This window comes from Candidozyma haemuli (assembly GCF_002926055.2).
Source record: "Candidozyma haemuli strain B11899 chromosome Unknown D_2014730914, whole genome shotgun sequence".
Taxonomy (NCBI): Eukaryota; Fungi; Ascomycota; class Pichiomycetes; order Serinales; family Metschnikowiaceae; genus Candidozyma; species Candidozyma haemuli.
In genome coordinates, this window is record NW_020289911.1 from 315,933 (window position 1) to 340,092 (window position 24,160).

The 24,160-nt window shown below is 44.8% G+C and overlaps 6 protein-coding genes across 6 annotated transcripts; 2 read left to right on the plus strand and 4 right to left on the minus strand. All coding sequences in view use genetic code 12, as the record gives it.

The window, feature by feature from the left end:
- Positions 1 to 526: 526 nt before the first annotated feature.
- On the minus strand, positions 527 to 1,354 carry CXQ85_002594 (uncharacterized protein; the record flags this gene model as incomplete). The annotated part of the gene is made up of 1 exon (XM_025486260.1): positions 527 to 1,354. One exon carries the CDS (start codon positions 1,352 to 1,354, stop codon positions 527 to 529), a length of 828 nt encoding a protein of 275 aa, XP_025343810.1.
- Positions 1,355 to 2,526: 1,172 nt separating this feature from the next.
- On the minus strand, positions 2,527 to 9,290 carry NCR1 (sphingolipid transporter; the record flags this gene model as incomplete). The annotated part of the gene is made up of 2 exons (XM_025486261.1): positions 2,527 to 4,897; positions 5,677 to 9,290. 2 exons carry the CDS (start codon positions 9,288 to 9,290, stop codon positions 2,527 to 2,529), a joined length of 5,985 nt encoding a protein of 1,994 aa, XP_025343811.1.
- Positions 9,291 to 10,135: 845 nt separating this feature from the next.
- On the plus strand, positions 10,136 to 10,967 carry CXQ85_002596 (deoxycytidine monophosphate deaminase; the record flags this gene model as incomplete). The annotated part of the gene is made up of 2 exons (XM_025486262.1): positions 10,136 to 10,862; positions 10,891 to 10,967. 2 exons carry the CDS (start codon positions 10,136 to 10,138, stop codon positions 10,965 to 10,967), a joined length of 804 nt encoding a protein of 267 aa, XP_025343812.1.
- Positions 10,968 to 11,163: 196 nt separating this feature from the next.
- CXQ85_002597 (uncharacterized protein) lies at positions 11,164 to 11,907 on the minus strand (the record flags this gene model as incomplete). The annotated part of the gene is made up of 1 exon (XM_025486263.1): positions 11,164 to 11,907. One exon carries the CDS (start codon positions 11,905 to 11,907, stop codon positions 11,164 to 11,166), a length of 744 nt encoding a protein of 247 aa, XP_025343813.1.
- A 2,507-nt stretch (positions 11,908 to 14,414) lies between these two features.
- CXQ85_002598 (FTR1 family protein) lies at positions 14,415 to 15,587 on the plus strand (the record flags this gene model as incomplete). The annotated part of the gene is made up of 1 exon (XM_025486264.1): positions 14,415 to 15,587. The coding sequence occupies one exon, from the start codon at positions 14,415 to 14,417 to the stop codon at positions 15,585 to 15,587; it is 1,173 nt and encodes a 390-aa protein (XP_025343814.1).
- A 312-nt stretch (positions 15,588 to 15,899) lies between these two features.
- Positions 15,900 to 19,208, minus strand: ENG1 (endo-1,3(4)-beta-glucanase; the record flags this gene model as incomplete). The annotated part of the gene is made up of 1 exon (XM_025486265.1): positions 15,900 to 19,208. One exon carries the CDS (start codon positions 19,206 to 19,208, stop codon positions 15,900 to 15,902), a length of 3,309 nt encoding a protein of 1,102 aa, XP_025343815.1.
- Positions 19,209 to 24,160: the final 4,952 nt, after the last annotated feature.

Sequence of the window (24,160 nt, forward strand, 5' to 3'; positions counted from 1 at the left end):
TGGAGGTGTGGGTCAAGCCATACTAGTGAGGTCACGTGTGATCAGCGGCAGCACGCAAGGCGGCTTCTGACACAAACCGGGTTTTTCGCTCCATAATCGGAGTCGCGTTCAACCCATCACAACGCAGCCATCCTTTAAGTCGAATTTGCAACCGTACCATGTCAGTGCCGCCCGAGCTTGTGGCACGTGTTTTCCATGATGTTTCGTTCCAGAAACCAAATACCAGAATTACAGCTTCAACTGTGGCTCTTTCTTCTGAATACATGCGTCTCTTTATCAGAGAAGCAGTGATAAGGGCCAATGATGTACGCCTTCTGGAGGAACCTCCCACTGTTGTTGATGGAATTGACAATGTTGTGCCAGCAGAACAGGCACCACTGCAGAGTTATGATCAGTTTGGTGATACTTCTCTTGAAGACGACGAACCAGAATTGCAACCAGAGGAGGACCAGCCTCCCCCATCCAATGCTGGAACTTTAGATACGCGACACCTTAGCGCTGTTACGGGTGTGCTTGTCCTTGACTTTTAGCTTTGGATCTGGCTAACGGCCCAGAACTTGTATCGTAAACCACGTTTCGATGATAACAGTTTCCAGGCGTCTGGAAGTCTTGTTTCGACTTCAACATGGAAAGGAACTTGAATGGGTGCTTTTGGTGGCGTTTGTCCTTCTTCAAACGATAGTGTGAAAGGAATCGTGGCCCAATTGGAGCCTTGATCGACTGTTTCGCCTGTTTCTTGTGCTGTCTTTCCAGAACGCATCACCTGTTCTGCCTGCGAAGCTTTGGTGTTTGACCCAAGAAGCACCGTGGGGATCGTTTGGATTATTTCTGCCTTCTCTCGTTTGCCGCCGATACTCACGCTCGAGATGGGTAGGGACATGGCGACATGGTCGTTCGTTAATGATGCAGGTATTCGACCGTAAATAGATATAACGACGTTTATGCTGGATGGAAGATTGTTGACGATGCTGAGGGAGCATGGAATATCAGTATCTGATTCTGATGTAGGACTTTGGCTAGTGTAAGATGCCGTCAATGTGGGAAGGATATCACTGGCATATTGTTTCGAAAGGACCTTTATCAGCTTTATGTCTGTCACAGGCGACAAGAGCTCCTCGTGGCATGAAGAGCATCGTATCTTAACTTTAGTCGCTAGTGGAGTCCCCCTTGGTTGAAGAAGGTGTTCCGGCGTGGGCCCCATGATATCAAGAGGTCCGCTTTCAGCTATCGTCTTCTCCAACTCCTGGTCATCAGCAAGATTTACCTGTTTGATTTTCATCGCCTCGAGCCTTTTAGTTTCAGGCCTATTAATTGTATGCTTCTGTCCTTGAGGTTTATTGTTCAACTTGTACATTGCAGTATATTTTGCAACCACCTTAGCATGTTGATCTGTTGACTCCCTCTTCAAAATCTGAACCAAAGAGGAGGGCCTTGTAATGAGCTTTGTTTGATATTGAAAAGGACAATACACGCATTTAAAGAAAAATCGTTTTCCCTTCCCTTCCTCTCCAACTTCATCTTTACCCTTCACATCAACAGGACTATAACAAGATGGGCATTCAAAGCAATTACGCAGGCACCGAGTTTGACCAACATTATCTGTATAATCCGTCATACACCTGGTACAGTATTTGCTCTTGACACTGACCTCGCTGCATTCTTCACATCTGAGATCCTGGCATTTGGGGCAGAAGAATAGCGCACCTAAATGGCTAGATGCTGAGAAGTCTCCGTTATTATCCAGCGATTTGGCAGAATCGTAGTGGCACGAGCAAATGTAGCGAGTGGAGTCGCATAGCATTGAAAAACTTTCCAAATTTATCAAAAAAAGTAGGAAGAAACTTGTATTGGTTGGAGATTTCCCTATGTTGATAAATGCAATCTCTCGATGGTACGGCATACAGGTTGCACCTACCAGTTGACAAAGTCTTCGCAAAAAATCAAATACTTCTTTCCATCGACTACACATCTCATCCATCATGTCCTCGCCGCAAAGAGAGGGTTTCAGTGCTCCATCGTCGATCGCTGCTGCTGCTCACGGTCACATCACCAGCAAGTCCTTGGGTGTGAAGTACAACTGTGCTCAGTGCGGTGCTTCTTTCTCATTAGGTAAGAGTGATGCCATCAGATGTAAGGAGTGTGGACACAGAGTTATCTACAAGGCTAGAACCAGAAGAATGGTTCAGTTTGAGGCTCGTTAAGGAATAAGGGCCAAAAAAGTCGTTTCTCTTTTGTGTGGACGACAAATACAGGGAAATCAAGTGTATCATAGCATATAAATAATCGGACAAATCGACATCGCAAGCTGTAGAGGTGTTTTCAGTTTCACCTTTTTTGTGCCTGTTCTTTTCTACTTTCTTTATTATGAATGTTACGGCAAAATAATACAATTAAGCTATATAATATTAAGTTATGTGTGGCTGACATGGAGCGGATAAAAAAAAATATCATTCAACAATGTTAAAAATCAAGTACCAATGCGAAAAAAGAAAATAACTAGAAAGATGGCGCCAGCACGGATTCTGCTTACTTGAAGATTTTCTTGAGCTTAGACATGATGCCCTTCTTGGTCTTGGTAGCCTCTTGTTGGGCTGCGTTTGGTGGCTTCTGGGCCTTCTTTGAGCCCTTCTTCTCTGGCTTGACTGGACCAGTTGGTGGGTTGGATGGGCTAGCAACTTCCTGACCTCTCTCAGCGGCAAGTTGAGCCTGCTTCAGGAGATGAGCTTCCTCGGCCAATCTTCTGGCCTCAGATGGAGATGGTTGGATCTGTTCAACGCTAACATCACCTTCCCATTCCTGAATTCTCTTCTCGACCTGTTTGACGCTTTCACCACCCTGGGCAATGATGATCTCATCCTCGCCATCGAATTGGTGGTCCTCACCCTTGGTAACTGGAGCAGCGTCGACTTCTTTTGCGCCGAGCTCACTCGATCCAACCAATGGAGCGACAGCTGGGCCGCTGCCAAAGACACCAGGAGCCGCAGCTCCCTCGTCAGCAGTAGCAGCACCACTGCCGAAAACGCCTGGGGCTGGGGCAGTCTCGCCTCTAGGTTGGGCGGACTTAGAAACTGGAGCAGCAGCGTTTTTAGCTTCAGATTGCACTGGAATACCAGGCTCTGTAGTCTGAGTAGCTGGTGCGGCTGCACGAGATGCGCCAGCGCCGCCAAGGGCACCAGCTGCAGCTGCAGCACCAACAGTGGTAGCACCGTACCTGTTCTGTTCTTGCTCAACATCTTCATCTGGCTTTGGCAGTTCAGGGAAGTCAGTGTTCAGTTCAATGTTCTTTTGAAGATGACCAGCTGGGATTGGCTCGACTTGACCTGGGCCTGGTGGGTAAGGGTAGTCTTGATCTTTTGGCTGTTCAGGGAACTCGGTGTTCAGTTCAATGTTCTTCAGGAGATGGCCAGCCTGGATTGGCTCAACCAGGTCTGGACCAGGTGGGTAAGGGTAGTCGGCTTTACCGCCCTGGGAGCCCAGAAGGCCTTGGGAGCTCAGAGCTCCTTGGGCAGCACTGGCACCGCCAACGGCAGCAACTGGCACAGCAGCAGCACCAACACCGGCTAAGTCACCTCTAGCTGGGTACTCGGCAGTGTTCTCCTGTTGCTTCTGAAGGCCATCTTGTTGAGTGGACTGAGGAGTAGTTTGGGAAGTAGATTGAGGTTCCTTGTCTTCGTAAACGGCAGTGACAGGAACTGCAGCAGCGCCGGCATCGGTGAGGTCACCTCTAACAGGGTAAGAATGTGTGTTCTCCTTCTGGTTCTCAAGACTATCCTCTGGAGCAGCCTCAGCCTTCTTGTCCTCGTAGATAGCGCCAACAGCACCAGTACTTGGGTTTTCACCATCTTGAGTGTCGACGTATTCAGAGGAAGTCAAAGTGTCAATAGTCTTTGTCTTGGTAGCAGAGTTGTCCTCGTCGTGAGTGTTAACCTTGTCAACACCAGCAATGCTGCCTGGAATGTTGAGCTGGGCTTGTCTACCGGGGTCCAAGGTCTGTGGAACTTCCTGCTCCTGCTGCAGAGTCTTAGTACTAGAGCCCTCAGAGTTGGAGTAGTTCTGAGCAGCCTGGCCAGCAGAAGCACCTCCAAGAGCACCAACAAGGGCACCTCCAGCACCAGCAGTAGCAGCACCGCCGACAGCACCAAGGATAGTACCAGTGATAGTGGCATCGACAGATTCAGGCTCAGGGGTCTTCTCCTCTTCGGAGTCACAGGAGTCGTCATTGTCGTCTTCACCAGTAGTGGTGCTGCCAACAGCACCGCCAGCGAGGCCGCCAGCAGCAGCTCCACCAGCGGCATTCTCAGCTTGCTTTTGCTGCTTCTTACGGAGCTTGTATTGGGTCTTCTTCAACTTCTTCTTCTGTTTCTTCTTCTCCTCAGGGGTCAATTCCTTGGTGAAGTCCTCAGAAGCATTTGGCTCGTTCAATGACTTAGGGTCAACGTCTCTAACGTTCTCAAAAGCAGCCAATGCATCCTTATCCTTGGATTGAGGTACAAAGATACCTGGCTCACCCAAAGTGGTCTGCTTGCCCTCAGCTGATGGCAAGACAGTGGTCTTGAGGTCGTCTGACTTTCCAGCACCAGAGGAAGAACCCTCAGCTGGAGCACCTTGAGCAACAGCAGCACCAATGCCGCCAGCCTCAGGAATTCTAGACTCGTTCTTGTTGCTTTGGGAAGAAGCGCCAGACTTTAAAACATTGTTCTTGTTGCCAGAAGCATCGTCAGTGATGTCCTGATCTTCGCTGACAGTCCATTCACCGTCAACGACATACTTGTAAAGAACGTCCTCGCTGGTGTCAAGCGGAACATTCAATTCGAAGGAACCGTCAGTTAATTTCACTAATGGGAAGGATTTGGACCAGTTATCGAAGGTACCGGTCACAATGACTTCATTGGGACCGCTGGGCCTGGGATGTTAGTAAATTGCAGGTGATATGATTACAGCATTGAAGGATATCCATTGGCGATTGGAGCATGGGCTGTTTCATTCCAAAAGACAAAAAGTTGAAGGATTGCTAAACTTTCAGGAGATGAGCCATACCTCCCTCGTCAATTGGCGAAAATCAGCAATCGCCCCCCATCTCACGATCACCAAATTAATGGAAATGCAAATGGGAATATCCATTGGTTCAGTAGCCATTGTTATTTAACGTTTAAAGTACATACCATTTGAAGTTGTAGGAAGAAGACATGGTGGTAGTGAATAAGTTCGCAAGCACTTGTTGCTACTATTGTAGTACTTTCAACGCTCCCACCTTGAAGAGAGGAAAGAAAAACATTGCCCATAATCTGAGAATTTTGTCCTGCACACCGGCTGACGGGGCCTTGATGGTCACGTTTCGTTCCCTATGTTAAGAAGAGAGCAACGCAGTGAGAATTGCAGATTGCTAGCATCTTTTGCCTAATCGAGCGATAGTGCGCACAAATCCAGCAAGATGCTGCAGAAGGCTGCGCTCATCCTTCGGTTCCGCCGTGTAACTTTGCTCTGCAAAACGTAAAAGAAAGAAGTTTTCGTCTAAGCCCATCTGACGTAAGGTCTTTTTAGAGCATCGCATTGACCCCACCAAACAATTTAAGTCAGAATCGAGGCTCCGTAGGTTAAACGTCGCCGAACATACTAAGTAAGATGGGCAACAACACTAAGGAATGTGTGGCTGCAATAACAACCAATGAAAGCCACATCCTGAAGTAGTACACCTCAAATATCTTGGATCTTGTGAAAGCAAGCACAGCAATACCGATGAATTTAGTGATAGTAATGCCGCCGAGGACAGAGCCTCCAACCAGGCTTAATGCTTTATATGCCAGTGAAGTTCTTTCATCTTGCAAGTAGTCAGCTCCATTGTTCATGAAGCTGTCAAATAACTCTTCGTCCTCTTCATCATCACTGTCTTTGCCTACTTTCAAGTATGCACGAGCAATGTGAATTGTAAATTCCACGGCAAGCCCAAGGCAAATGATCAAATTTACCAAGCTAACAGCATTCAATGAAATAGACCACAATGCCATCACACCACCAATATTGGCGAGCATTATTGCTGCCGTCAAAACCAATATAGTCGCTGTGCGAACCAGCCCGAGAAGAATTAAGCTCACGAACCAGATAATTGCACCAGCCGCTGCAAGCGTGGCAAAAGTAAGCGAAATGATTGTTCTATACTGAACAAAGAAAACGTAGAATGGCGAAAATGCAAAAACATTTATCGTTTCTCCAAGGTATTTTTCAATTTCATGCACCACTCTTAGCGAATTTTTGAAGCCAACAATGAAGTCTTTTTGTGATCTCATGGGCGTGTGGCTGGTGCGGAAGTAACTTGCTTCAATATTGGTAGCATTGTACTTGAGCGATGTCGAATATGGCGCCTTGCCTCCTAATGGGCATGGGTCACTTGGTTCTGTGATCCATTGCTTGAAGAACTTCATGAACTCTTCACCTTGAGGCAAGCCTTCCATCAGACTGTTATACGGTGGTTGGTGATTCAGATAACATGGCTCACATTGCCTTTCTGGTGCTTTTGGAGAGCAAAACTCTTCGCCAAATGCCGATTTTTTAAAACGACAGCACTGATCGAGTGCTGGGTTCAACCAATTGAGGAAATCGTCCAACCAATTGGAAGCTGGCTCAGCAATTGTAGAAATGTCAGATCTCTTGTACTCTTGTTCCAAGATGTTAGCGAGTGAGAACTCCTCACATGTAGAAAACTTACCACACACAGCCTGTTGTTCCTTTCTATGTGACACGTCAAGATCCTTCACGACGAAGAAGACTGGAGGTCCAACATTCAAGTATTTGTAGACGCTTTCGAAGTAGTCAACAAGGTAAGAGCTGGATGGAAGTGCAATCTTCTGGTCAAGGCCGAGCTCTACTCCAGGCAATAAGCTTAGAGAAATGCCTAGCCATATCAAGAAAACCGAAAGAACCTTCCTCTTATTCGAAGGCTTCAATAGCCATGGTGCATAACGAGTCAGGATAACATGCGAGAAGTCGTATTCGATATGATCACTTGGATGGCTGACCTGGTCAATCTCGATTTGATTATCAAGTTGAACCCAAGGAATACAGTCAACCCTTCCATTTTCAAGCCTGTGCTGGTCTAGGGAGAGTACAGCAATGAAGGCTGTCATTTGTAAGAAGAAATTGATACCAACAGCACCTGCGGAATAGAAAGCAAAGTTCCTCACAGCTGGCATTTGAACACTTGTTGCAAGTAAAAACATCAGAACTTGAAGGCCAGCACTAATGAAGCATGATGGCCCAATCCTTTCTAATGCCTTGGAAATTCTCGTTTCAACGTCCACTTCTGGAATCTTTTCCGTAAGCTTGTGTAATTCATGGACAATCAAAAATATGTTATCCACACCGACAGCCAAAACGAGGAAAGGAATGACTTCAGCAATGATCAAGGTCGATTTGATTCCAATAACAGCAAAAACACCGGCAGCAGATGTAACAGAAAGGAGGATCATTATGATTCCACTCAAGCCAAGCAAGAACCTTGTTTTAACGAAAGTCTTGCGGTCAAACTTGGTCGGAATTTTACCTCCAAGTGCAAGCGAAGCGTATAAGAACATCACCAAGTATGAGATAACGACAATTTTGACGTCTGTATTGGTTGACTGGTTGAGCTCCTCTTCAAGAGAAGATTCTGTACTGAATGAGATGTGTAAGTCTGGACGCTCCAGCTGCAAACCCTTAATCCAGTCCTGCAATGCATGTTCATATTCTGTAACCTTTTGTGTATAGCTGGCACTAGCTGACTTGCTTTCGAGTAAAAGAGTGACAACAAAAGCTTCTGATTCTAAAATATCGCTCAGTGAGAAAAGGAGATTCTTGTTCAATGGCTGTTGGAATGGAGGTAAGCACTCTACCGGACTCTCGGCACATGAAGAAAGCTGTTTTGCCCAGTTGTTCTCGTTTAAGTATCTGATATCACCTCCGAAATATTGAGAGAATGATTGGATTGCACAAGAGTCTTCCAAAGGCTTAAAGCAAAAATCTTCTATACTGAGCAGATCGTCATTTGACCCTTTGAGGTTATAGAGCTCTTGCTCCTTTTCAAACCACCACTGAACATTCTTCCAAGTAAGGACTGGGTTAGATTCGTCCTTACTGGCGATAAAGAGTTGCTCTATTCTGAACCATTCGCCAAATGTTTCCTCAAAATACTGTAGGTTTTTCAAGGCTGGCTCATTGGGGCTGACCCATAACTTAACTGGTTCAGTCTCCCATGTCAATTGGGTAAGACCACTGCTAAGAAGAATAACCAACAACAAGCAGACAGAAAGTGTGATAGCCGGAAACTTGGCGCAATGATATCCGATGAAGGCGAAAACTTTCTCCAATCCTTCAACCACAAAGTTACGGAATGATCGCCATTGGTGAGCGAAGTATGACTCTTCCTTCACTCTTGGACTTATATGGGTATCTACCATTGGACGGTCATCATGAACGCAGGAATGGTGCTCCTCGCCACCTATAAGTCTATTCCACTGCTCGATCTGATGTCTTCTCTGTCTAGCGATGTGAATGTGGTAAACACCAATAATGAAGATAATGATGATCCATACGATCAAAACGGCAAATGAAAAACAAGGTAATAACCCGACGTGGCAATGTCTGTCATACCTCTTGAACTTTGGTAATTTCGGACAAGATGTTGGACAGTCCGAGCAGGCACATTTATAAACCTCATCATCACAATCTTTCATATCACCAGAGTTTAGCTTAAGTCCCGTATCGTCATTTCCAGGTAACTCATAAGCGTAGTTGATCTGGAACGGAGAGCCACCAAGGAGTGGTTTTTCGTCACCGAGGAACTTCAAGAACTGAGAGTAGTTCTTAGCTCCGCCTCCAATAAGATCCATAGCATAGCTATTAGAAGCTGAGAACTTGATGTTCTTACATGAGTCAAAGAAGTCCGAGGCGTATTCAGAGTCGGTATAGATAGTCAACTCCGAGACAATCTCCTTTTTAGTATCAATTGCTTCTGTAGTGTCACTGATCTCAACAAACGTAGATTGGTCTGATGAACAAGTGAACTTGCAAAAGAAGTCAAAGAAGTTCTTTCGACAAGCAGGGCAGGAGCTGATCAATGGCTCTGCCTTCTTAAGGTTCAGCTCCAAGTTAACCAATTGGTCATACGAGCAGCACACACCATTATCAATAGGGAAGTCGGCACCACAAATCTGGAACAAAAGCTCTTTTGCTTCCGTAGATGGAGCCACGGCCTTCTTATTTGCTGGACATGGAATTGGGCCTCCAAAGACCGACTTCTTGCCGCAATTGTCGTACATTGAACAGTAACCCTCCTTCCGTATAGGAGCCTCGCTTGCGAGACAGCTCGAAACGAGGAATATACATAGCTGGAGAATAAATGGAATATACATCGCAATGCTTGCCAGCGATTGAATGTGTATTGGGAAGGTTTAGGGTGTTCTGATAAGATAAGCTGGAGTATACGAGTAGTAGAAAGGTGCGCGGCGCGGAACAGGTAGAGTGGTTGCAAAGTGGTTAACTATGGGCCAGAGAATGGCTGGGTATGGGAACACAAAAAGGTATGTTCTGACTTGAAAAAAGACTTGGAAATTACATTGGTAAGTTTATCATGTATTTAAAAATGTTTAAAGGTTGAAAATTAACATTAGGTACCCCACTGTCTGTGGGTGGCTCCAAAGAGGATAGACAGTCATGAATATGCCTGCTACTTCATTTCGGTTGGCTTTAATTTCCATTATTTTTGGAATTCTGTTCTTTAAAAGTCCTACCAAGTAACTTCGTGTCGGTTTATGTGATGATTTGTATTTTTTTTTTTTTTTTTTATGGTATCCAAGTTCATATGTTTCTTCCACTTTGCCACGGATGGCAATACTTAGTATTTCGCAGCCAAGCAACCAAAAGGCTAAGTTAGTGCAAATATCAGTCCCCCCTCTAATAAAACTTAAAAAACTTTTCATTTGATGAAGTATAATACTATTCCTGCTTTCCCAGTTCCACTTTACTAAATAACTTTTTTAATTAAAAAAAGGGCCATTAGTAACAAGTCGTACGCTGCCTCCCTTCATCCTCACATTTGGTCCACATATAATTAGTACCATCGCGCATTAATTTCAAGCGTCTATACTCATTGACGCGTCCAACTATGTTCATCGCTGTGTCAGGAACACTTGCCTCGGGTAAGTCTGAGGTTGTCAGATACTTGACGTTTCAAGGGTTCACACTCGTTTCTATAGAGAGCCAGGGCGACCAGAACGGTGCCTCGAAACCCAATGAGAATGGTACTGGTGCTCTTAATGGGAACGGTACACATCACAAGGGACCCAGTGCGTTGGACCAGCAGATATTTCCCTCATTCGACGCTCTTTTGAATCATGTTACCGAGAACTGGCGTTCAAACTATGTCCTTTCCCATATAGATCATCTGGAAACGCTTAAGGCGCTCCAGAAGAGGCCATTCTTCCTCCACCTTTCGATAGACGCCCCATTAACCTTACGTTTCCAGAGACACCAGTTGAAAAACGGCGAGAAAGCTTTGAGCCGAAGTGAGTTCATCGAACAGTCCGACGATCTCTTGTTTAACGCTGCAAACCCACTCCTCGAAATCAATAATCAAGCACACATCAAAATCATCAATACGTCAACTTCGCTTAAGGATCTTTATGTGAAACTAAGTGAACTTGATCTACTTAATCAAGAACGACTTCGGCCTACGTGGGATTCTTACTTTATGCGTTTAGCCGACTTGGCTGCGTTAAGATCAAATTGCATGAAACGTCGTGTTGGCTGCGTCATAGTGAAGGATAATAGAGTGGTGGCAACAGGTTACAACGGTACTCCACGTAACTTGACCAACTGTAACGAAGGAGGATGTCCAAGGTGTAATAAAGGTCATGGCAGCGGAGCAGCCTTATCTACATGCTTATGTTTACACGCGGAAGAAAATGCATTACTTGAAGCTGGAAGAGACCGTATAGCCGGCGAAAACTCGATCCTATATTGCAACACATGTCCATGCTTGACCTGCTCAATCAAGATCGTGCAAAGCGGGATAAAACAAGTTGTCTATGCGCAGAGTTACTCCATGGATGAATATTCGCATAAGGTGTTCAGCGAGGCACGAATCGTATTGAGGCAGTATGTGCCTCCAAAGGAAGGCATCTTCGTATAAGATTAGGTTTCTTTGAATTCGTAAGGACCGTCTTTCTGTTCGGCCTGAACGTCTATAGTTTGCAAGACCTTGTCTCCAACACTTAAGCTAGCTTGAACATGATCACCGGGGCTAACAAGGCCTACTCCCTTTGGAGTGCCTGTAAGGATAAGATCACCCTTTTCAAGGGTCATAATGGAAGACATGTGGCTCAAGATTTTGTGGATTGGGAAGATCATCAAGTCTGTGTTATCGTCTTGTTTGGTTTCACCATTGATGGAAAGTTGCAAGCGGACCTTGTATGGGTCAGGAATCTCCAGCTTTGGAATGAAGCCAGAAACAGGGAGGAATGTGTCGAAGCCTTTTCCAATTGACCAAGGCAATCCCTTCTTCTTGGCTTCATCCTGAACGTTTCTTGCAGTCATATCGATAGTCAAAGCATACCCCTCAATTGCATCCAAGGCTTCTTCATTGGAAAAAGTTGCAGGCAAGTTTTTAAGTGTCTTGTTCAATGTGAATGCCAATTCCACTTCATGGTGAACCTTGGTTCCCTTTGGGACTAGGAATGGCCCGTTGTTTGGGCGTAAGATGGAAGACGATGGCTTAAGGAAAAAGAAAGGCTGCAATGGAGCCATGTTATTAAGCTCCTTAATATGAGCAGCATAGTTTCTACCTATGCATAGGATCTTTCTTGCTGAATCAAGGTATTTGAGAGACATGTCTTGCTGAGTTGAGCCCAGCTCAGTCGAGGAAATCTCTAAGGACATATTCGGCACGGCGGTTGATGGAGGTACTGGTGTGGTGGGTTCAGTAGGACAATGGCTAGTTGGAAAAAGCTCTTCTTTGCACTAATTATACGTGAAGCTTTTATCACTGTGGGTGCTTTTTCAATATATATAGGTTTTATCATTCCGTTCTAGTTTTAGCCAAAACATCCAGAGTCAAACTCCACCCCACATCTCATTTCCTCTGCAGGTATCACTATGGGAAGCCGAACCCCAGCTGAAGAGATACAACTATATCAGGTATTAAATATCACTCTGGGTGCTTAAAATGGAATTGACATCTTACTTGAGCTATTATTTATATTCCTTGTCAGTAGTATGTGTATCTTTGCCAGTTTTGTGGTGACCCGGAGAGCCTATATTTGACTGCGAAAACTTGATCTGGGGAAGAGTCACTATAAGGACACCATGAAGACACAATTTATAGCCAACAATTCAGACTCATCCTTGGTGTTCTCGACAAGTGTTCAATGGGTTGGAGAAAATGGACATTTTCAAATGTCTGGCTACACATGCAAAAGTCCACTACTAGGGCCATCTAAGTGGAGGCTCGTAATCCACAGTAGACACAATGGGTGAAAAATTGTTGACAATTTCCATCGATTTTCTAGTGAACATTCGTCCAAGATGGAATCAGAGGTCTCCAATTGGAGAAAGTGGCATCAACCCGATATCCTCTCCCCTCAATTTCTACTGTCACCCGAGAGCTTCTGGTTCTAGACATGGAAGACTTTTGCCCTCTGTACCGTTCCGTCAGTTATGGCCAATTATATAAGAACCTATTGGGATCTTCAAAAGCATACTATGCTGCATCTAACTGCTGTTGTTTCCATACGACGGTTATGATCGTCTGCGATACAGAGGCTTTCCTTCAGAAAAGCCGGATTTCGGAATCAAGGGACCAGCTGCAGCGTTGAGAAACGAAGAACGGTAATACGTCTGTTGTCAGAAAATTTTCAGTTGGTGCCCCCGAGCAAATAATTTCTGACATATGCATGAAGTCTGCAAGAATCTATCAAGAAGTTCTTGGGTTAATTTTTCCACTTTGGTCTGACGAAGTGAATGAACGAGCTTCCGTCTTCCATTTAAAGAGATTTTCAGGGTTGATTTGGATACTCAGACCGGCAATTTTCACCTCTAGGCCGGGATGCATCGCAGGTATTGGTGTCGATGTTTGCAGTTCCAATGGTGGCTGAAACGGACAACAATTACACAAAGGAAGGTAGCTCGCCAATAGGCAGCCAGTAGATGCATATGTCCTGTTTATGGTAAGGAGATGTATCTGATTAAGGCTTTGTAAATGCACGTTCCGCCTATGGAGGGATCTTTACACATGAAGAGCTGGTTACACAGTGTGCCGCAGAGACGGTGAAAATGACAAAAATAAGAGTCCAACGAAAAGAGTTTGTTAGTTAAAAGAATAATACAAAATAATAGCTGTAGGTAACAAACGTGGTAGGGGGTGTTCGTTACTGAGTGCATTATCCGATCAAATACGAGGTGGGGCGACTTTGTCAGACAAAGCCGTCGCCTGGCCATAACCCGCTGGGATTCGTCAAAAATAGGTGGACCCATTCTTCAGTGATCGTGGTGACGCATGGGCGAGCCTTTCAAGACACAGGGTAACAAGTTTAGCCAATGGCGCCCACAGCTAACCTGCCGCGGGTAAGTAACCGTAAGTGGAACGAGGCGGCCAGAAAAACACAATACTCCTGCTCGGAAAAGCCTTGTCGGGCTTCCATTAGATTTCCAAAAGAAGACTGGTAAGGGGAATGCCGAAGCATAGAACACTATCGGTTGTCCTGGTCTTGAATTTTCTGCTTCAAAATCTAAAACCTGAGCCAAGAGTTTTTCACCTGTCATTGACACATTGACAGTTGAAATACGGCCTTTTTTGACGTGCCAAGAAAATGCCAAATGCCTATAGGTTAATTTTGTGCAGTCGACATGTATTGTTGAGAAGGCCGATCAGCATTATCTATGCCCCCGACTTCGGTTTCTGATCGCCTCAGAAAGCAGATCAGCTTATAATTGTAGGAAGAGCAACTTTTCTCATACTGGGGACCACCCAGGGTGCCCTGCCCTATTTATACCGTTAGCCACCTCTAACATTTTCCTCGTTAAAGCGAAAATTACGGCGTCAGGAACATCAATCTGCGCATCTCAGAGAATCATCTTTCATTGGCCAGAAGCCATTATACGAGACATTGACACCGTGCTGCATCATTCCCAATGCAGGTTGAAAGCTCTACTAGTGCAGGTGCAGCTTTGAGTGTTGCAGCCGTGGCTTTTCTCCCCTGGAGCAGACTTCTGTCGGCTTTCAAGTATAGTCCATGAATATTGGGCATCTCGTGGGCTTAATTGTATAAATAGACGTACACTCCCCAGCCTCTCTTTGTCTTTTTCCTCTTCACCCCCATTTCCTTTTTTTATATCCCCCCTACCACTTACCTCTCTCAAGGTAGGTAACGATCTAAAGAACCTACGAGATGGTTGACGTATTCAACGTACAAATTTTCTTTGTCGTTTTCAGAGAGACCTTGGAAGCCGTTGTGGTTGTCTCTGTCCTTTTGGCTTTTTTGAAGCAGGGACTTGGCGGCTCCACTGATGATCCTGTCGTCTACAAGAAGCTTAAGCGACAAGTGTGGCTAGGGGCGATTCTAGGGGTTGTCATATGTTTGATCCTTGGTTGTGCTTTCATTGGTGCTTTCTACTCGTTGGGCAAAGACATTTGGGCTTCCTCTGAAGACTTGTGGGAAGGTATTTTCTGTATCATTGCTACCGTTTTGATTTCTTTGATGGGTATTGCCATGTTGCGTATCAACAAGATGAAAGAGAAGTGGAGAGTCAAGTTGGCTCAGGCTCTTGTCAAGAAGGAGAAGAAAGGCCGTTTCAGTCTTGGTCAATGGGCAAAGAAGTATGCCTTGTTCATCTTGCCATTCATCACTTGTTTGAGAGAAGGTTTGGAAGCCATTGTCTTTGTCGGTGGTGTTGGTTTGAACTCTCCAGCTACTTCTTTCCCTATCCCAGTCATTACAGGTCTCCTCGCTGGTATTCTCGTGGGTGTACTTTTGTACTACTCTGGTTCTACCATGTCTTTGCAGATCTTCTTGATTATTTCCACATGTATCTTGTACCTTATTGCAGCTGGTCTTTTCTCCAGAGGTGTATGGTTCTTTGAGACGTATGTCTACAACAACAAGACTGGTGGTGATGCTTCCGAGAACGGAAGTGGACCTGGTACTTACGATATCAGCAAGTCTGTTTGGCACGTCAACTGTTGCAACCCAGAGACCGACAACGGTTGGGATGTTTTCAACTCGCTTTTGGGCTGGCAAAACTCTGCCACATATGGTTCTGTTCTCTCCTACAACATCTACTGGATTGTCGTTATCGTTGTTCTTATGTTAATGATGTACGAGGAGAAGACTGGCCACTTGCCATTCGCCAAGAACTTGACTTTGAGATCTTTGAACCCAATGTACCACATCAAGGGTAAGAAGAAGCACGAGTTGTCCAAGACTGAACAGGAGGAGTTGTTCGCAAGAGTCAGACACCAGGACATGGCAGGTGAAGATGAGGATTCATCTGAGTCTATTGCTCACAAGGCAGTAGAGGGAGGTGAGAAGAATGCCACCACTGAACAGACTCGTCCTCTCTAAGTAATCTGATGGGATCGCCACAGGAGAATAATAACACACACACACACACATACACACATCTCATGTGGCGACACTACAGATACTTGGAGAACGTGAGTCTGCTTTGATTTTAATGCTTATTGTTTTTTTATGCTTAGTTATAGTCGAGCCGTTCTATTATTTTTGCTTTTTTGTTAATTTTTGGGGGTCACAAAGGGTCAATATACAACAGGTAATAAATTCGAAATGTAGTTTAATGAGACTTTACTTTTAGTCATATATACTAGAATACTGAAAGAACGAACGAAATGAATGAATGAAGAAAAACCATGATTAGAGACCATTGGCCACAGCGGCAGAGAAAGCCAAACTCCATGTTCGACTCTGACCGTCGTCCAAGTAGGACTTTGTGAAGCTCTTAGATGAGAAGAAATCGTAAGACTTCTTACCATCATAGAGGGCCTGGTTCAAGCGAAGGATACCAGTCCAGCCAGATTTAACCGATCCAATAATGCCGGAGAGGACTGAGTCCCATTCTTGCTTGACATAGTTCGATCCTCTAATCAATCCAGAAGCTGGGGTAATAGGCAACATGTGAATACCGTGAATGTACTCAGTGTTCTGACCGAAGTAGGTAGTGTAGGCAATCTTGTTGTCGAAAAGGATACCGGAAACCTTGTTTTTAATGATAGAAGATGGCTGAACGGTGTTGTCATCAGAATAAAGCATGTACAAGTTCATGGCTCTGCTCATGATCTTCAAAATCAAATCACCACGAGCCTCCATAGCATTATCATCGATGACATTACCCCACAACTTCATACCATAGTAGAAGTGGTAGTCCTCAGAAGAGGATTCTTCATCCTTACCATCACCACTTGCGAACAAACCCTTAGCCCAAGAGTGGCCCTGGAACCAGTCGAACAGTCTGAAAACTGGAAAGTACTTATCGTTCTCGCTAGGGTTAGCAACGTCTCTGATCAAGATGTTCACTTGTTCCTTGTTGTCGTCAGCCCAAGAGCCGCCAAATTGTTTGTCAACATGGCCAATGAGAGCAGCAGCGTGGATGTGGTAACCGTAATGGAAGTGGTGATCATTGTAGAAACCAGAACCGAAGTCAGCACCAACATCACCATCATTGTTGGCAGTACTTGTCACACCACCGAACTTGGTGTCGTGCATCAATGGGAATCCAACATTAGTGTTCTTGAACCAGATAGAGTAGTACTCCTTCAAAGCCTTCAACAACGACTCGGCGGCCTTTTCATCCTTGACAATGTCGTTAAGGACGTACAAGATGTAAGCATACTTGTCAGCCAATTTACCCATAGAGTAGGTAGACTTAACTGAAAGGATGGTCTGTGGAATATCGACACCAGAGATTTCCTTGATAGCAGTATCGTGAATAAGCTTAATCTGGTCAGAAGTGTACTTGGCGCTGGTTCCCATACCATCAACCCAAGGCAAGAACTGGATCTGGTTGTTGATAGTTTCACTGAAAGAAAGTTCGTCAGTAAGGAAACCAAGCATAGTGCCCTTCACGGTAGACTCGAGCTGAAGTCCAGTACTTTGGGAAGTCACACTTGAGTCCAAAGTCTGCAAGTGGTGAGGAAGAGCGAACACAATAGGCTTCTTTGCGATGGAAGAGCCCTTGGACTCGTAAGCGAACTTGTAGCTAGCAGAAGTACAAGAGATAGAACCCTTGATTTCAGCACCAGTAACGTATTGACCAGCAGACTCGTAGTAGTAGTTGTCCAAAGTAGAGTCAGATGGAGCGTAGACAGCCTGGATAACGAGACCGTCAACAGCCTTGTTAGCAACCAAATCACCGTTCTTGATCTCAAGCTTGAAAGAAGTGTCCTTAGATGGCAAGGTGACAAAGAGCAACCATTCAGCGCCCAGGTTCAAGGAGACTCTGTACTTAATCAACTTATCGTTCGAAGAAGGAACGGTTTCCTTTACGATAGACTGGAAAGCAAAGACAGTAGACAAACGAGCAGTCAAGTCACCATGGTAAATGGAAGTAGCGAAACCCATACCATGCACAAGAGGAACTTCAATGTAGTTGTCACTGTTCACTCCATCAGGAGAAAGTTTGACATTGGCAGACATTGACTTCATATCGGTAACGCTCAAGTAATTGTTCTTCTCGGAGTTCTTAGTAGACGAGAAGATAATTTCACCAAGCAAGATAGGGTTGTAGTAGTAAGAAGCGGCACCGTTGGAGTTCTTATCGCCAAACACACGCTTGTCTGGGTCAGTGTGCTGAACTGCAATACCATACTTGGAATCCTTAGCCCAGTAGAAACCGTAAGGGTAAGTCCAAACCATGCTCTTCTGGTCACCCAAGAACAAGTTAGCGTAGAAAGAGTTGGTACCAATAGGAGAGTCAGTCTCAATACCCTTAGGAATACTGACAGGCAATTCACCATCCTTGTAGTACTTGGATGGGTTAGCAGTGTCGATTTCCTGGAACAAGTCAGAAACGGAGTGGCATGTTGGAACGGAACGAATAGTAAGCATATCGTCTTCCTTGGAAGCGGCCTCAAGGGAAAGCGAAGATGAAGCAGATTCAGACTCGCTCAGCTCAGACAAAGAAGAGCTGAGAGAAGAGGCCGCAGCTGAGGACAAAGTGGACAGGATAAGGCTGGAATACTCACTGCTTGATTCGTAAACGTCACTGGAATACAAGGAGCTCGAAACAGCTGCGCTAGCAGTTGGGAAAGCAGAAGAGCTGTTGTAGTACTTTGGAAGCGTGGACTCGGAAAGAACCTTGGCATCAGCATTGGCAGCAGAGGAGTTCTGCGAGCTAAGAGCAGGAGCCTTAGCACTAGCTGTGGTACTAGCAGAAGCAGAAGCTTGCTGGGAGCTGACGGTCGAAGTGATGAAGTAGCTTGAGAACAACAGAGCCAGGCCAAAGCTTGGTTCAGTGGAAGTCGAGCTAGAGTTTCTGGCGTAAGTGTCAGAAGAAAGGCTTTGACCGTAAGTAGAATCACTAGCATTCAAGGCCAGCGAAATGTCCCAGCTTGTTTCAATGGAGATAGAAGAGCCGCCGCTGATAGTTGGAGCAGTGACCAAAGGATCCTTGGCAGTAGCAGATGGAAGACCATTGGAAGACAGCGTCAGCACAGTAATAGGTTGGGTAGTGTTAGCAGTGTAGACAATGGTGGAAAAAGTAACCAGGGCAGATTCAACCAACAGAACTTGTTGACAAACAGTACATTGCTTCTTTCCAGAGGTGTGCGACAAAGGCTTGTTTCCGATAGAAATCTTCAGCAGCGAGGAGTGGTCGTTACCACCAGCAGTGTTCTTGGAACCGGTTGACTTCAGTGGAGAAGCAGAGCCAGTAATATGTGGAGCCTGAGTAGTACTAGTGAAAGTACCTTCAGCACCAGGAGCAGGAGCGTGACCAGCATTCTGAGAAGGAATTGGGTCTTCAGGGTTAGCATAAACAATCACCAACGGGATACCAGTAGTATGAGCTTCGTCGTTGGTCAAGGTTTTAAGTTTCTGTTGGAAACAGTATGGAGTGACATAGTTAGTCTCTGTGACAGTAACTTGCTCTTCTTCCTCGGGCTCTTCATAAGCCGAAACAGCCTTTAGCACGAGAGGCAACAGCCAAACTAGGTTCCGCAATTGCATTATTGGGACCCAAGGTTTAAAAAAGAAAGACTAGGGTTAGGGAAGTTAAAAAAGCGAAAGGCAGCGGTTGGAAACCGAAAAGCGTAAAGTAAAGGAAAGTAGTAAGTTTACCGAAAACCAACACCACACTTTTGCGACAAGTCAAGCTTTATTTATGTCATCCAGGTGGCTGGCAGACCCTTCGGCGGCTGGGTACTACTTTCGTTTGTTGGATGGAACTTTGGCTGCGAAAACCATGCGGGAGCAGCTGGTTCGCGCTGAATCTGGTAACGTCTGCTTGCAGGTAAATCGCAAATCGCACTAAACTAGTGTCAAGTAGTGCAGACTAGGCTAGGACTCGCAGCTTTTTCCCAGCCGTTGGGACTTTTTTAGTAGTGCTGCGACTTCTTGGACAAAGGTGCTGGCTCATTCTCCCAGTGTTCTATGAGGTAACTAGGCTTTAGACTAAGCTTCATAGCACAAAGGTAATTAGCATTCCACGAAGAAGAAAGTTTAATTCTTTTAGGTCCACTGATATTGAAGGTTAAAGGTGGACCCTTCTTTTCTTTCTACCTTTTTTCCACCTTTTAGTAACCAGATTACGGAACTATTTGTTGTGGTGGAACACGGTCGCGAGCGTCTTTTCCTGGGCGGCGGATTGCCTGATTTCTCGCTAGTGGTTGCATATACATAAGCGATAAGTCAATGCTTTTTTCTCTAGATGTGCAAAGCCTCGTCGCCCCACCATAGTGTTTTTGTAGATCGAAGATCACTGGCGCTATCCAGATCTTGACTAAAAGTCCTGTAGTGATGGGCCAGCTGGGTACACTTGGTACTGGCTTTGGTTAGGTCTGTGTTTTGTGGTTTTTAGTTCTCGCGACTGGTTGTGAAACCGGAATTGGCAACCTGAGGCAATTGTTGCCTATTGTTTGTTGCATTTTTTTTTTTCAACGGAATCACCTCTACGGTGCAAGTCCGAAGCTTCGCCCATATTCTACATCACCGTAACTGTGCTGGACATAACGGTCACCGTAAACGGTGCTCGATCTACAGGGTTTGGGTGGTTTACGTGGTTTAGTTTGAGGCTTTTTGGGCATCAGGCTAAGTAAACCAATAGTATCACTTTGCACTCACTGCTGGATGATGCTGGTAACCCTAACGCTTTGTGGGGACCGTCCATTGTATGATTTAGTAAGTGACTAACCGAGAAAACAGTTGAGATACTGGTTAGGCTGTTTCTCTATTGTTCTCTACCCTGCGCCGAGTCCGAAATAACGTCTCCACGGCGTTTTCCCAACCCCGGTTGGTCATAATTAGCCACAACAGTATTTGTAAGCTATTCTAATATATTTCATCATTATTTACAGAGAGGGGGTGTACTATCTAAGCGAGCTGAAACAGGAAGAATAATTCTTAGTCGAGATGGATCTAGTGCTTCAGAACTTCACATTGAATATCATTTGAAGCTATAAGGGGAAGGACGCTATAACAAAATTAAGAACAATTCAGCCGTATTCCTCCCTTACGTTTCAAGTTTGCTGCTCGTCAAAAAAGAGGCTATTGATAGCATTCGTGTGCATTTACGAACCAAACATCTATATTCGGACCTTTCGGTGGCGTTTACTAAAACTAAATCAACGCTGACTTCTGAGTTATTTGTTTTGAAATTCTAGTTGTTGTCATGCTTACTAATTGCGACAACAAGCATTATGACAAATGTTGGGAAAGTAAGGATTGGTCTCTTTCCCAATTTCTAAAGGGGAAGACCCAAAAGATGGCCATCCTATCTCTCAAATTTCTCTGCTCTTCCAATAATAGTGTCTCAGCTGATGTTCATAGCTAGCTACTATGTTTGACCGTTTCAAGGATTCCAAACTCATGTGAAGACAAATTTATAAATTGGACTAATTTGAAAATAATAGCCTCTGTGAGCTTGCTTTCGGTTCAAGATATGTTAAATAACTCTAATGTTGTCGTTGATGATTAGTTTTCCACTCCAATTACTTTTCAGATTGAAGCAATTCGCTTTTGTTTACGATTTCTTATAGAGTTAGTCAGCCAAACGAAATATAGGTCTTCACTAGAAATCAACGAAGTAGAAGACTCAATACCAACTAGCTTTTCTACATGTGACCCCATTGACCTTCAAGGCTTTTGAAGGTCTGGAACCAAAGTTTTCGTTCGTGAAACCGTTTATAGTTCCAACTACTGGGGTGAAGTAGTCTTAAGTATTATGGTCAAATACCTAGTGCTTGTTAAGTGTGCTCTAAGTAAGGCAGCAATCGCTAAGCCCTCTGGTAAGCTTGTATAAGCAACACCAAACGAGTAGTCACAAACCTCCATATCGTTAGTCAGTTAGGACGGCTGTAAAAGTCTTATCATAACTACAATCTTGTCTTGACATGCTTGGAAAATCTCTCTTACATGATACTCCCTCCATATGCAACCACGTTAGGAACATGAGATATTGTGGTTAGAAATAAGCCATAAATTTACCCACATTGTCTCAGCTGCTCTCCGCTCTCCACTTCTCTATACCAATAGTGACGGGCATTCCATTGGCCAAAAGATTCTCCATTGACCAACAGTTTCTAAGCTTACATCTACCACTGGCACTTTTTTTACATTAAAGGTTAAACAGTATGACCTCCTTCGTACCTCCCCGTTCTTCGCTCTGGTTAGTAGCCAGTCCACTTGTGGCTTCATATGTCACTTCACAAACTCCAGGGCTCCTACACTATGAAGTGACACCACAACCACCGTCAACTAGAGAATTTCCTTCTACAGTAAAGCCAAGAACGGGCGGACGAAAGGACCCTGTTGAAAAGCTTGACTGGGTGTAGCGATTCTGTTTAGCAGACACATTAGATCCCACTAAAGCAAATTAGAGTTTGAATTGGATGATGTCGTCATTGCTAGTGCTACCAGGTGAAGTCACAAGAAGCATATGTTGTGACTTGATGTGACAAGCCCAAAAAGCATGATTACCAGGAGTAACTCACAAAACGTAGACTTATTTCTGGGCACGGAACCCTGGAGCTCTAGATCCAGGTATCGCCTAGAAAGGTATAGACTACAATGAATTGTCCATGAAGCCAGTGTCGTTTCCCCATTGGTCAAGCCCAAGAACAAGCTTTTATCCAAAAAGATCAATGAAAAGATCTTACTGGCCAAACAGACCAAGCAGACTTTCCAAGACGAACCAAGCGAAACAGATGGATGCCCTGGCGCTGTATCGCACATTGACTTGACCGGTGATCATAATCTTGACAAGAGCAGTCAAAAGATGCAGAAAAGAAGGACAAGTTGGTTACTAAGCGCATGAATGAAAGAAAAACGAACAAAGGTGGGATTATGGTTTGGTACGAAACAATGGTTGATGGTGGCATCGGCACGACTTTCGGTGTTACTCCAGGTCAGTGGGGAAAGACTCCATGAACAGAAAAAGAAAATGACACAATGCCACCCGTGGCTACGGTCTTTGCTGGTACTGGCTGGTTTCAGTCAGGGCGAGTCCACACGTCTCGGCTAAATGTAAAAGGAAAGCGTAAGAGAAATACATCCCAAGTACGAATGCATGAGAACAACCAATGTCAGACGGTAATCCTTTACTTGTCGTATTGACACTTGGGGCGGTGTTTGAGTCAGGCGTCAAGGGAACACCTGTGCTGCAAAAGACAGCTTGGCGATCGTAAAAGCACCCTGCCGGTGTTTGGGCCGCCCTGGTATCATGCTCATGGAAGGAATGCGATGGCGATGACATAGAGAAGAAGTCCGACCTTCGGAGACGCTTGACAATCTAAAGAATCTCCAACAGTACAGTTTATTCTGGTGATAAGAAAAAGCCTCTTTTGTCCTTCTTGTAGTATGCCAGGGGATTACCTCATATTTTCTATATCTGTGTTTCTTTTTTGCAACCGCTATCGAACATACCCAGTAGAGAGAAAACCTTGATCATTATACGCATAATGTGACCGTTTTTCCTGCCACGCAGAAGACACAAAACGAATTCAGACGAATATGTTAGCGCAAAAAGGAAAAAAAAAAAGTCCAAGCCACCCAAAGCAAAAAAAAAAAAAAAAAAAAAAAAAAAAGCGGCTGCCAAACCCTACCGTAAAGTTTATTTGCCTCATCGCTGTCTACGGAAAAAAACCAAGATGATGAGTGTCTCGCCCCGCCGTAATTGCAGTCTCTCTCGATGCCAATAATATGCCAATGCCAAAAGTAGTACATGTCAAAAAATACTACAAAATAATATACCAAGGCACGGCTTGTTCAGCAAGCCATAGGTTGTCCTGTGCAACACAATCCCCCCCAATTTCACTATCTGTTTCATCTTCTCCTCCTACCATTGCTATCTAAGCGATCTAAGCTACCTCACGTTGGCCATCCAGCAAGCATTGGAGGTGAGAAAGCAGGCTTCACCGTTGGAAGGTGCGGCGTTTTTTTAGCAGCCAAGCGTTGTATATTCCTGCTGAAAGATGACGAAAGCCCCGTTTTACCACGGCCCGCTTTTTCCTCTGCGCTTCCAAGATTTTTGAACTTTTTTTTTTTTTGCTGGGCCCCTCTTTTTACGGATTTTTCCTGTAACCTGGCCGTAACTCGGCATTCTTTTCGACTTGTAAGGTCAATCTTTTTACAATATTTTCTAGGAAGCTTGATAATATTCTACACCTGCGTTTTCTTAACTGTCGCGCCAAGAAGTTACCTACTTCGGTTCGGCTCTCGTTTTTCTCTCCCGCTCCGCAAAGTCGCTGCTAAGAATTTTTGGCTGCTACTATTATGTGCATACTTAGACTCAAAACAATACATCCCTTTCGTCGCTTGCTTCTGGCCAGACCTGCTTATAAGCCATGTTAGATCTTCTGCTTTTTTTTTTTTTTTAAGCCAAGACAGCATAAACTGGCGAATTACGACTGCCATGTAGATTTACTAAACCCTGGCACCCATTCTTCCAATCACACAAGGTATCT